The following is an 11,366-nucleotide window of genomic DNA, read 5'->3' on the forward strand; positions in this document are numbered from 1 at the left end:
TTGCTCCATGGTCGGGACCGGCCGCCGCTCCTCGCCGCCCGTTCAGGGGCTCCGCCGCCGCCGGCGTCCCGCAGCCGGGCGGGGGGACATGCCGGGCCGGGCCGTGCTCTGCCTCCGCACCAACTTCACGCCGAGGAGCAGCAGCACCGGCCGAGCGGCAACGCCGGGTTTCCGGCAGCTCCGGAGCTGCGAGCGCGGCCCCAGGGAGGCGGGGATCCCCCTCCTCCGGCCCCGGCCCCGCCGCCGCCTCGCCTGGCCCGGCCCCCGCCTGGCCCAGCCCCGGCTCCGCAGCTCCGTGAGGCCGCGCCCGCGGCGAGAGTAGGGTGGGAGACGTCGGGATGGAGGGACCGGGGTCGGTCAGGGAGCTGGGACGTGGTTCTGGGGTCGCATGGAGTGCCAGGGCTCAAGGGAAAGGGTGCGTGAGATGGGGCAGGGTCTGCAGAATGTTGTACGGGCCGTAGGGATGGGACAAGGTCTAGAGAGTGGTACACGGACGAGAGAGATGGGACAGGGTCTAGAGAATGGGACATACACCCTAGGGGTAGGACAGGATCTGGAGGATGGGACATGGACCGTGGAGGTGGGACAAGTTCTGCAAGGTGGGAAATGTGCCATGGAAGTGGGACGTGGACCATAGGGGTGGAGACAGAGTACCCAGTGGTGGGATGTGAACCTGGAGCCCCTGGTCTGGGGCAAAGAACTGTGGTGTCTAACAGGTCCCTGAGGGTCAGCCACAGCCCCCAGGGTCAGGCTGGCATCCCCAGCATTCAGGTGACACCCCCATGGAGGGATGGGACTCCTGGAAGTGGTGACTCATGAGGGTCAGGCAGGGTGCAGGTTAGGGCAACAGTGCCTGGGGAGCAGCAGGATGGGATGCAGGGTGCAGAATGATGCCCAGTCAGGCACCATCTGGGCCCTGAGCTTCTCAAAGCCCTGGTGCACATCCTGGGGCTCTGTGGGCTGGCACCGTTCCTTGGAGTGGTGCTGGCTCCTGGCAGCACCATCAGAATGATGGATTTTGGCAGTGCCCAAGGAAAACAGCTGGAAAGTGGTCCTTGGTGGCAGAACTGGTTAACACTACTAGTCACGCTCCAGCTATTGTTCTCTGTTGGTATTCAGCTCTGCAGACTTCTGCTTCTATTTCAGTCCTGCTGAAGGGCTCATGTACCCTGCAGCCTGCCTGTTTTTCTCCTAATTATTTCAGTTGGGCTAAAAAAAGATATTACCTCCCTCTGCAAACCTTGCCTCCATTGTTCTCGGCAGGGTGAGAAGGAAAGGAGAAGAAAAGCACTGATACCTCCAGGTTAAATGCACTTTTTCACAGGTATCTCTGCTTGCTCCACTTGCACAGGGTCCAGTCTAGGACAGAGCTCCTGAGAGCATGCAAACAGCAATTAGTGGTAATGAGAAGAAACACCTGATTGCATCTCTTCCTTATCAGCTTGGCTGTGGCTTTGGCAGACGCTCCAGTCTCACCAGTGTGATCCCTTTGCTGGGTAAACACCGTCTACAGCCTCAGTGCTCCTTCTGCCACCGCTGGTAGCAAAATTGGGCACAGAAGATTCTGATTCGGGGCAGGCGTGGGGCCTGGCATGCAGCTGTGAGCATCCATCCGTTTCATCCCTGCGAGGCTGGGCCCAAAGTTCTGGGAGCAGCACAGAATGAGTTATTGTTAAACAAATGATGCTGCAGCCAAACTTTCAAAATGACCCAAACCAGCAGAAATGCTTTTCTGTATTCTTGATTTTCCTGGCAGGGCTGCGGAGAGTGAGGGGAAACCTCTGGCCCAGCCGATAGGGTGTGGGCTGCGGTTCTGACTCTCTCCTGGAAAATTTTAATCGGTGAAAAAGTGCAGAATGTTTTTAGCATGCAGTCACCGTGCATGCGAGGACACGCGGCTGCTGGGGAGCCGCGACGCCAGGGCCGTATCATTGGGGTTTATCAGCTGCTGCGAGGGCAGTCCCCATCCGCAGGGAGCAGCAGCTCCGGGAGGACCTGTTGTTGAATGAAAGTAATTAAGGGAAGGTGTTTGCAGAGTGAGAACACAATTGCACAAATGCAGCGGCTTGCTGGCAGGTTGGGGACGGGCATCATGGCTGGGTTTGCAGCAGGGAAGCGCTGCCCACCCCGGTGCGTGGTCACTGGTAAAAGTGGGGCGATGCTGCTGGGGGTGACACCAAGCAGCTGGTGCTGGTGAGGCGTGCAACGAGGACCTCAGCTGGTGAGGCAGCCCTTTGCTCTAAGCCCTATGTGGTGCTGGCAGCGGGGTCTGTGACCCATCTCTGTGGCCAACGGGAGAGCTGTGACACTGCCACCCATCCCCAGCCCGCAGCACCTAGACACCTTGGCAAGTCACATGCTTTGATTTCCCTCTGCACCCAATGGTAATAGCACTTCTTCAGGGCACTGAACAGCCTCCTTCGTCAGCATCTGGCTAAAGACCACCTGGAGCAGAGGCTGGGTGTTGTAATTGGACTGGGAGGAGCAGGCAGCCTGGGAACACCTGGGCATGGTGAGCAGCAGGAGCCCCCACACTGGGTTTGGCAGCAGCAAAGGCTGCAGCAGGTGGCGTGGGAACACATGGTCAGTGGGCATGGTGGCAATGGGTGTATGGTTAGACCTGATGATCTTAGAGATCTTTTCTGACCTCAATGATTCTATGGTTCCCTGCTACACTTGGAAATGCCCCTGGGTGTTGGGGGTTTCAGCCTGCAGGTGTTTGCAGTGGGAACAAAGCAAACCCAAAATCACGGAAAGGCCATCACTTGCTGGGGTAGAGTTGGGGATGCCTTAAGTTAGCTTATGAAGGAGTGTGATGGAGGCCATGTGTTTAAATCCAGGTTGGGAATGCTGTGGTTGAGACTCCTGCCAGGGGCTGCCTGCTGCTGCCCTGTGTCCCCATATGAAGGCACTGACACCGCTGGAGGCTCTGAGCTACCACTTCTACTGTGAGTGTGGATCTGGGGAAATGGGCGATGCGATTTGGAGTGATTTTGTGCTTTAAAAAAAGGGGAGAAAAACAAAACGAAGCAACCACCTGAATATGGCTATATGTGCACCAAGCGAGCTGCTGACATCGGCATCCCAACCTGGGGTGCAGGAGTCCCAGAGCTGCTCCTTGATGCTCATCTTAGTTTGGAGATCTTGTCGTCACCCCTTTCCCCTGCCCTTCCCAGCATGCCAGAGCTTAACCCCAGCCCACAGCTCCCAGCTTCAGACCACTCCAGTCACGCCAAGCATCCAGGGAGCCCCCACCCACCCACCCCTCCCATCGCTTCTCAGGCATTGCCAAAACCTCGTTTCCTGCAAGCTTCAAAAATATCATCCTTCTGGGAAGAGTGGGAAGGAACAGTTTGCAGGAGAGGCAAAAAGCTCATTTTCTGCTTGGGTCTGATAGGAAGCAGCTCCCGGTGCCGTTTTTGGGGATATTTCATCATGGCAGTGCCACTGAGCATGAGGATTTGCTGAATGGGCCTTCTTGTCCCTGAGCCTCTTCTGAAAAGCCACATCCTTCTCTGCCATGTGCGGGGGGAACAAAGGCAGGGCAGGGAGCTGCCCGCTATTAATACTTCAAGGCACAGCACCAGGAAGGGAGACGAGCTGTGTGCGCCGGGAGACAATGTTGGCACCAGAACAAATGGGATTGGAGCTGGACAGGAATAAATGGAGACTGGAAATTAGGGAGGCTCTAATCCTCCACAGATGCTGCCAGGGTTGTGCAGTCAGTGCACTGGGATGGGAAAGGGACATCTGGGAATTTGGTGGAGGGGTGGCTGAGTGCAGTTCCTTGTGCATCCTGCAGGAACCAGCCCAGGGCAGCCAAGCACTGGGGGTACAATGGAGGCAATGTATGATGACAACTGGGGGAGCAGGTTGGGATCAAATGATTAGAGAATTTACGTTCAGAGCTGGAAAGTAAACTCCCTCATATGGGGTGCTGTAGGGCTCATCCTCTGTGCCTGAGCTGGGGCTCTCACGTAGCCGTGCAGTGAATGTGTACAGGGGTGGGTGCACAGGGTGCAGCTGAAGTGCTGATGGTTCCCAAAATGATGTTCTTGATGGTGGTGAGATCAGGAGTCTCTCAGTCAGTTGAATTGCTGCAGGGATGGCTTGTCCTGCCGGGCTCTGCAGCCACATGGGGGGGAATATGCTGTGGCATGGAAGGAGCCACATGGAATCCCAGTGGGCAATGCTTTTTGTCTGAAATTGCAAAATATAATTAATGTTGGTGATCAGTGTGGAACTCATTGGCTGTGCAGTGCTCATGTTGATGGCAGTCTCAGTGCCAGGGTGGGATCTGGTGGCCGACCCGCTGCCTTCACTGCACAGTGGGCAATAGTGGGGTTCTGCCACCCCCGGCAAACCCCAGTTTGGGATCTGCAGTTTTGGCTATATTGTAGGGTAAAAGTATGCTCCTCTTTTTGCTCCTGGGTGGGGAGCTGGGATGTGCTCAATACGCAGAAGATAGTCCCCATTCCTGCCCTCATCCCCTGCTTGCACCTGGAGCCTGATTCGGCCTTCCTCCTCTTCCTCATCCTCCTGCTGCTCGCAGCCCGCGGTCGCTCTGCGTGCCGCCATCCCCCCCTAGCGCCCGCCCGGTGTAACACCGACCCCGACTGCGCGGAGCTGCGGCTGCACGGTCTCGGGATGGCGCCCAAGCGGTAATCTGATGGGATCTGGGGACATGACGGGGTTCGGTCCCCACCGCGGGGCTGCGGATCCTTAGGGCTGTTTGTTTCTTTGTACCCATCCCTCAGCCGGGATGTCCCCTCTCCAGAACTGTGAGCCCGGCTGGGGACAAGGGGCAATGCCGCAAGTTCTGCATGTTGAGATTGTCCCAGCGACAGGACTGGACATACCTGTGCACCTCTCCAGGATGCATCTGCACATCTCAGGTCGGGGACCCCATCTGCTGCATTTCCCATGGACACATCCCAAAGATCCCACGGATGCAAACCCAGAGTCTCCACGGACACATCCCCAAGGACCTCAGGGATGCATCCCAAGGACCCCCTGTGTCTCAGAGCCCACAGAGCACCGTCTCCTCCTGCCCACCCAGGCTCAACAAGCCCCACTGTGGATGCTTAGGGCAGAGCACAAAGCCAGGACAAGCCTTCAGCTCTGCTCCCCTCCAGCAGATTGCCAATCAGGGACTCCCAAGAGCTGCAGACAGTGTCTTTTAATTTATCTTCCACTAATTGCCCCCATGCAGCCCTGGGGCTCTGCAGCCAATGCGTCCCTGTGGTTGAGAGCCGCCATGAGCCACCTCCCTCAGGTTGTCCCCGCTGACGCCGTGTCACCCGCTGTCACCCGTCCCTTGTCTGGGAAGAGGTGAGCGGTGACCAACCCTGCTCGCCCACGTGGAACTCGCTGGGCTTGCACCATCCCCAGTGGCTGAATCACTGGGTAATTTAGGCTGGGAGGAGGTGGCTTCAACCAGCCTTCTGAGGTCTTCTCATTATGTTCTCCTTCAACATAATTCTTCCCAAATTTGGCTCATTTTTGTCCTTCCTCCAGTTCCACCTCCCCTGCACCATTATTACATTGCCATTTCCTCAGTCCAGCAGTCTCTGGGTCTCACTTTGCTGCTCCCACCCAGTGCTGCTCCCACTAGATGCTTCTCCCTATTTCTGCTGTGATTCAATGCTCACAGCTGCTGCTCCGGAGCCAGGGAAAGATCCCACCCAGGAATTTCAAAATTGGAACACAAATCATTGTCTCAACAAGAGTTGGACCTGCCTGTGGTGCGGGGTTCTCTGGCACTGCACAATTGCAGCACTGATCCTCCCCTTAAGCATCACATTGGTGGTGCCACGCAGCCCACAGGGAACCACAGGAGGGGAGGAAAATGCAGGAGGTGAAGGGGCAGCACGGCCTCCGTCATCGTTCAGAAGGAAAGGAGAAAAAAGCACACTGGCCCTATTTTGTCTTGGAAGGAAACCCCTCACAGCTCACCCATAAAAGCTGAATTCAGAAGCTCAGCGTAATCCGAACTTTTCCTCTGCTCTCTTAAAGAAAATGTTGGAACAGAGAGGGCTTAATGCCTTCTGAAGAGGCCCATTTATCTGCAGGCTGAAAGAAAGCATTAGAGTAATATCTGGGAAGGCAGCGCACAGCAGCAGCGACCTGCCGAGGTGGAGCTGGGGAGAAGCTGCCCTCCCCATGCAGCTCGTTGCCCATTTCCCCTCATTTCCTGCCCATTTCCTCACCAAAAAGTATTGCCATGCTCTTGTTTCCATGTTGGGTGCATTTTCTCCTGAAAAAAAAAACAACCAACAAAGTACTTTCGCAGGGAGGGGGAAGCAGGGTGGGCAGAAACTCCTCCAGGTGCCAGCATCCCAGCAGCCAGGAACCCCTTCTCCCCCTGGGTAAACAAATGGGGACCCACTTTGTCATGGTTGTTCAAAATTCTGCCGGATATCTGATTCTGATTTGAAGCGTAATTATCTTTGATGAGGACTAATGAGCAGCTCTCAAAATGAGCACAGGTGAACGTCTCTCTGCTGTCTCCTGCAGGGAAACCCACAGTTACCACCAGCTGCTGAAACAAACTTCTATGGGGCTAATCCAGACATGTCCAGGGCTCCACAAAGCCCCGCTTTGCCTTACATCACTGTAATTGACCAATTTCAGAGCTCACAGAGGGTCTTTTCTCACCTCGGACTGTCTTACTGAAGTTCAGTTTTGTTTCCTACAGGATTTTCCCTCCCATTGCTCTCAGAATGACTTTGCAAGTGGCAACTGCTTAAGGCTGCTACCCTCTTTGGGAAAGAAAATGAACATTGGGGGTTTTGAAGGTGTTGTTTTGCTTCAGTGAAAGGAAAACTTGGTAACAAGACTCCAACTGGCTCCAGGATTTAGAACCTCGATGCAGCTTGAAACCCGGCTGCAATTTGAACTGGGTGGTGCCAAGGCTGGTGCCCAGCTGGATGGGGCAATGGTCCATGGTCAATAGCCAGTGTCAATAGTTGACAGTCAGCGGCCAGTGATCAGTGCTCAGTGGTTGATGATCAATTGTCGGTGTGCAACAGTCAGTGGCTGATGGTCAGTGATTGCTGGTCAATGGTTAATGATCCGTGGACGATGGTCAGTGGTTAGCGGTCGATGGTCAGCTGTTGGTGCTCAATATTTGGTAGTCGGTGAGCGATGGTCAATGACTGATGGTCATTTATTGATGATGGGTGGTTGGTGGGTGAGCTGGCAGTGCAGCAGCACATGTGGGCTCTGCATTAGCAGCAGTGCTTGTCTAGGTGGAGCTGCTTCTCTTCAGCATCATGGCATGTCTGGCGGCAGTGCGGGTCTCATCACACAAACAACGCCTGGCTGCGGCTCTGAGGAGGGATAGGCAGCATCAGGTGAAGAAAACTGTGGGTTTCTGTTTGCTTTCCATGCTCCCCCTTGAAGTACTGTGCGAAAGGTAATCGCTCCCAGAGGTTGGGCTTTGGCAATCCCTGTTACGCCACTGAAACCCTCAGATACGCCCTGGGTGAGCCCCAAGTGCGTCCCAGCCCTGGCTTCCTGGGAGGTGTGGGGACATGGGGATACGTGTGACCAGCTCTCCTTCATCTCATATGGGCTGCTGCAGCCCAGCTCTACAGTGTTGGGGTTTTTTTGTTGTTTTTTTCTTTAAAGAGTTTCACAGCAATTACAGAGCTGCAGGCAAATACCCAAACCTCAGAGCCGGGAAAAGCTGCCAATAGCTCTGCCATATTCAGCCAGTGACTTTTGTTCTCCTTGGCCTAGCTGAAACAAGAGCCATATTACAGCCCCAAATAGCTGCTTTTCAGGGACAGGTGGGTCACAGCAACCTTTGTTTTTCTGGAAGCAGCCAGCACGCTGTGCAGGGAAGACTTTCCAAGGATGCTCCCTACGCCCTTGTCAGGAAATACCACGCTGTTCTCCTTATTGCCATGCCAATTTTTTTTTAATTGCCATAAATGATAGTCTCGGCAGGGACAAGCTGTGTTTTCCCTTGGCTGTCAGATTTTATTTTGAAATCGCTGTTGTTTTGATCTTTGCATCTCTCCCCCTCAGGCTCATCTCTCGCCCCGCACTTTCATGCTCCCAGTGCTCAAAAACCTTTGCCAAAAGGTTTCAGGTGTGAAAACACAGCAGTGCTGGTCACGGTGGATCCTTGTGGACATCATCCACTTTGGAGACAGAGCAGAGGAGCTGCATTTGCTTTGCAGAAGCCGCAGCACAAGCAGGCGGACGTCCCTGCTGGTGACTCACATCCCCATGGACACACGGGTAGCACTCGGAGTCCCAGCTTTAGCCCAATTTTAGCCCTGGGGAGAGCCACAATGACAGTGACAGATGCATGGCTCCGGCCAGGGGGACCTGAAATATCCTTTGCTCAGCCACGGTGCGGCCCCTGCCCAGTGCCTGCATAGCCCAGCTCTGTCAGACCTGCTATTCCAGTGGGTGGGGTTGGCTTTGTCTCAGGTTATTTCAAGCTTGCTTTTGGCACAAGGAACAGTGCCTGGTCCCAGCTGGGGCTGAGCATCCCACCAACCCCACTGGGCATCTTCTTCATTGCCCACATTTCTTAGGCACCAACAGAGCCCTTTGAGACCTGTGAAAACATTGGCTTTAATTCTCTTCTTTTAATTCAACACTGGGCGCGCCGCTGATTTTTATTAATTTACCAGTTCTTCCCCCCACCGTGGATATCTGTGCTGAGCCCTTCTGTCCCTGCAGCGACCATTCGCACCGTGCTTAAAATTGTTTCTAAACTTCCAGATCCATCTTCTGGCCATCTTTACAGGCTTGAGCCCACAGTGGGCCCTCTCCTTTCATCTTTTATTACCGGCATTTTTACCAGGATGACATTTTGACTGGTCTGGGAAATCTTCTCACCCGCCGCACTGCTTCCTGACAATCAAGATTTAATCTTTCTGGAGAGCAATGATAGAAAATGCTGCAGATCACTCCGAGATTGCAGAAATCCAGACCGTGGATGCTGTTCTCACTGCAGCTCTGGCACGAGCTCCCATCTCCCTGCTGCCTCTCTAATCTCCAGTTTAAATCTCCTGTGCTGCTGCCTTCAGTTTCTGATGGCTGGGAGAGCTGCTGCATGGCAAAGCCCATCCACGTGGCCCTCCTTGTTCTAAGCTGGGCTCTTCCAGCCCCAATGGCAGCCCTCTCCCAGAGCCTTTTTGCTCTGATTCTTCCTCATTTCTCATCCAGGCTCCAACCAGCAGGTGCAGCATGTCTCCATCAAGCACAGATCTCTGGAAATCCACTCGGGATTTTCCCAAAGTGAAAAAATGACCCGTTGGCCACGGTGCTGCGGATCTTCATTTCTGACTGTTGCACTCAGCTCATTTCCATGCAGCATTTTTGGGATGAAAGCAGAACACCTGGGAGCAGCCCAGCCCAGGAGGAAGGCGGTGTCCACAGGCACCCTCACAGCAATGGAAACTGGAACCACGCAGGATGCGAGGCTGCAGCCGTCCACGGATTTTCCATCTGCAGAATAACTCCAGCGCACAGACGGATCACAAACCGCACTGCTTTAATTACACCAGCACAATTTTCACTCATTTGGTTAAACCTGCAAGCTACAGAAAGAGCTATTTCCAAGTGCACGGCATGACTTAACGGCCACTCGCAAGCAGCTGGGGCTGTGCCGTGCCACCGCCGTACCCCGGCACGCATCCCATAACCGGGGTTTAACCTGATTCCTGCTGTAATCTCCGCGCCCGGCTGGATCGCGCTGCAGCTCTCTGGTTTTGAAATCAGCCCAGGAAAAAAGAGTGAGCGCCGAGCCAGGCTGTGCCCCGCTGCACCGCGGTGGGGACAAAGTCTGCTTCACGGCACTGCGGGGTCAGCCAGCAGACGGCACCTCCCTACTGGCACCGAGAGCGGAACACTGCCTTCCTCCCCTCCGATCGATGTTCGCAGTGCTCCAAAGGCTTTTCCCTCATTCTCTGATGAGCTTTTTTCTTTTCTTTCTTTCTTTTTTTTTCTTGTTTGGAAAGGAAATGGGCAGGAGCAGCGTGCTGGGTTTTGGAACCACTGTGATGCACAGTGGGCACCCAACTTGTGAGCAGCCCCGTTGCTGCAGCTTTGGGGTGGTTTTGTGCCCTGTTCCCACCTCTCCTCTGCTCAGTGAGCTCTTAATTAGAGGGGAATCTCGAGGCAAAGCGCATAAAACAGGTGGGGGATGAGCAGTGGATTTCCCACCTCCTGGTGCTAATGGAGACCATCCTTCCCCACTTAACCAGAGCAGCCGTTAATGTGCTCTGACATATTTTTAGCTGAAAAGTGTTTCTCAGCAATGCCACCTTCATGGGCAACACCAGTTGTTTTTCCTTCCCCTCGAGGGGTCCATCACCAGTGCTCTGCTCCCCAGATCCCCATTTCTCAACTTCTCATTGTCTCCTCTGCTGCTCCCAAGGGATGTGCCACTCACAGGGGTCAGACCCTATGGGAGGATCTGGGCTCCCCATGGGTTCCTCTTGGATTCATCTCCGTGCTGAGTTTCTGATGCCTTCCCATGGGAAACCCAACTCCACGTTTCCCACTCATCATCACAGGGTAATGGGGAGGGCCAGTGGGGGTGGCTGCGGGGTGACCTCTGGGTGACAGCTGTGCTCATGTCCCAAAGATATCCCAGCTGGTTTGGAGCATGGCTGCATGTGAGCAGCTGAAGTTCACTGTGGCCCTGCTGTCTTTTATCAGGTTTGCACACCAAGGTCAAGTTCACCACGACCCAGTGGGTCAGCTGGATGCTGGATACAGGGAAGAGGAGATTCTGCTGCCTGTCCCGTAACAAACCTGTTTGCTGACACGTCATGAGCTTCTGATATCCCCTAAGTAGGGTCTGGGGGTGCAGGGGGGTGTCCAGGGTTACAGGGCTGGGCAGGGTGGTGCACGTGGGATGCTACAGTGGGCTGTGGAGGGGATGCAGAGATGTGTAGTGGGGTATCTGGGTGATGTGGGGAGGGTGAGGGATGGGTACCTGGGGTGATGCAAGAGGGATGCAGGGGGATAACGATGCCCAGTGGGATGTAGGGGGAATACAGAGGAGATGCCTAGTGGGATGCAGGGAAATACAGATGGGAGTGCCAGGGGTTATTGAGGAGGTGCAGGGAGGGCTGCCTGAAGACATGCAGGGGATATGGACAGGGGTGTGGGCTGCTTAGGAGAAGGTGCTGGGAGTGTGCTGGAGGCACTTAGAGGGTGCAGGGGGGCATAGAGGGTGTATGGGGGAGATGTCCGGAGATGTAATGAGGGTGCAGGGGGCTGCGGGACTGCAGAAGTGGGATGCAAGGCGGGGTACAGAAAGGACTCCCGGCGCTCAGTGCCAGACGATGCAGTGGGACCCAGTGGGTGCGGGAGCGATGCCCGCAGGCGCGCCT

At 55.0% G+C, this 11,366-nt stretch overlaps 1 protein-coding gene and 1 long non-coding RNA gene across 4 annotated transcripts in view; one reads left to right on the forward strand and one right to left on the reverse strand.

Moving 5' to 3' along the window:
- PLEKHO2 (pleckstrin homology domain containing O2) overlaps positions 1-185 on the reverse strand; it is a 26,955-nt gene extending 26,770 nt beyond the window's left edge. Inside the window, exon 1 of the mRNA XM_052672487.1 lies at positions 1-185. Coding sequence (XP_052528447.1) covers positions 1-9 — 9 coding nt within the window. The 5' untranslated portion in view covers positions 10-185.
- Positions 1-11,178, forward strand: part of LOC128075601 (uncharacterized) — an 11,346-nt gene extending 168 nt beyond the window's left edge. Inside the window, exons 1-4 of one of the 3 annotated variants that reach the window (XR_008203913.1) lie at positions 258-2,512; positions 2,841-2,948; positions 8,035-10,542; positions 10,687-11,178. This is a non-coding gene — a long non-coding RNA (uncharacterized LOC128075601). Of the gene's footprint in view, positions 1-257; positions 2,949-8,034; positions 10,543-10,686 lie in introns of those variants that run through there. The other 2 variants (XR_008203914.1, XR_008203912.1) reach the window with 2 other exon arrangements.
- Positions 11,179-11,366: the final 188 nt, after the last annotated feature.

The sequence above is a fragment of the Tympanuchus pallidicinctus genome, unplaced genomic scaffold, assembly GCF_026119805.1.
Source record: "Tympanuchus pallidicinctus isolate F22 unplaced genomic scaffold, pur_lepc_1.0 scaffold12, whole genome shotgun sequence".
NCBI lineage: Eukaryota > Metazoa > Chordata > Aves > Galliformes > Phasianidae > Tympanuchus > Tympanuchus pallidicinctus.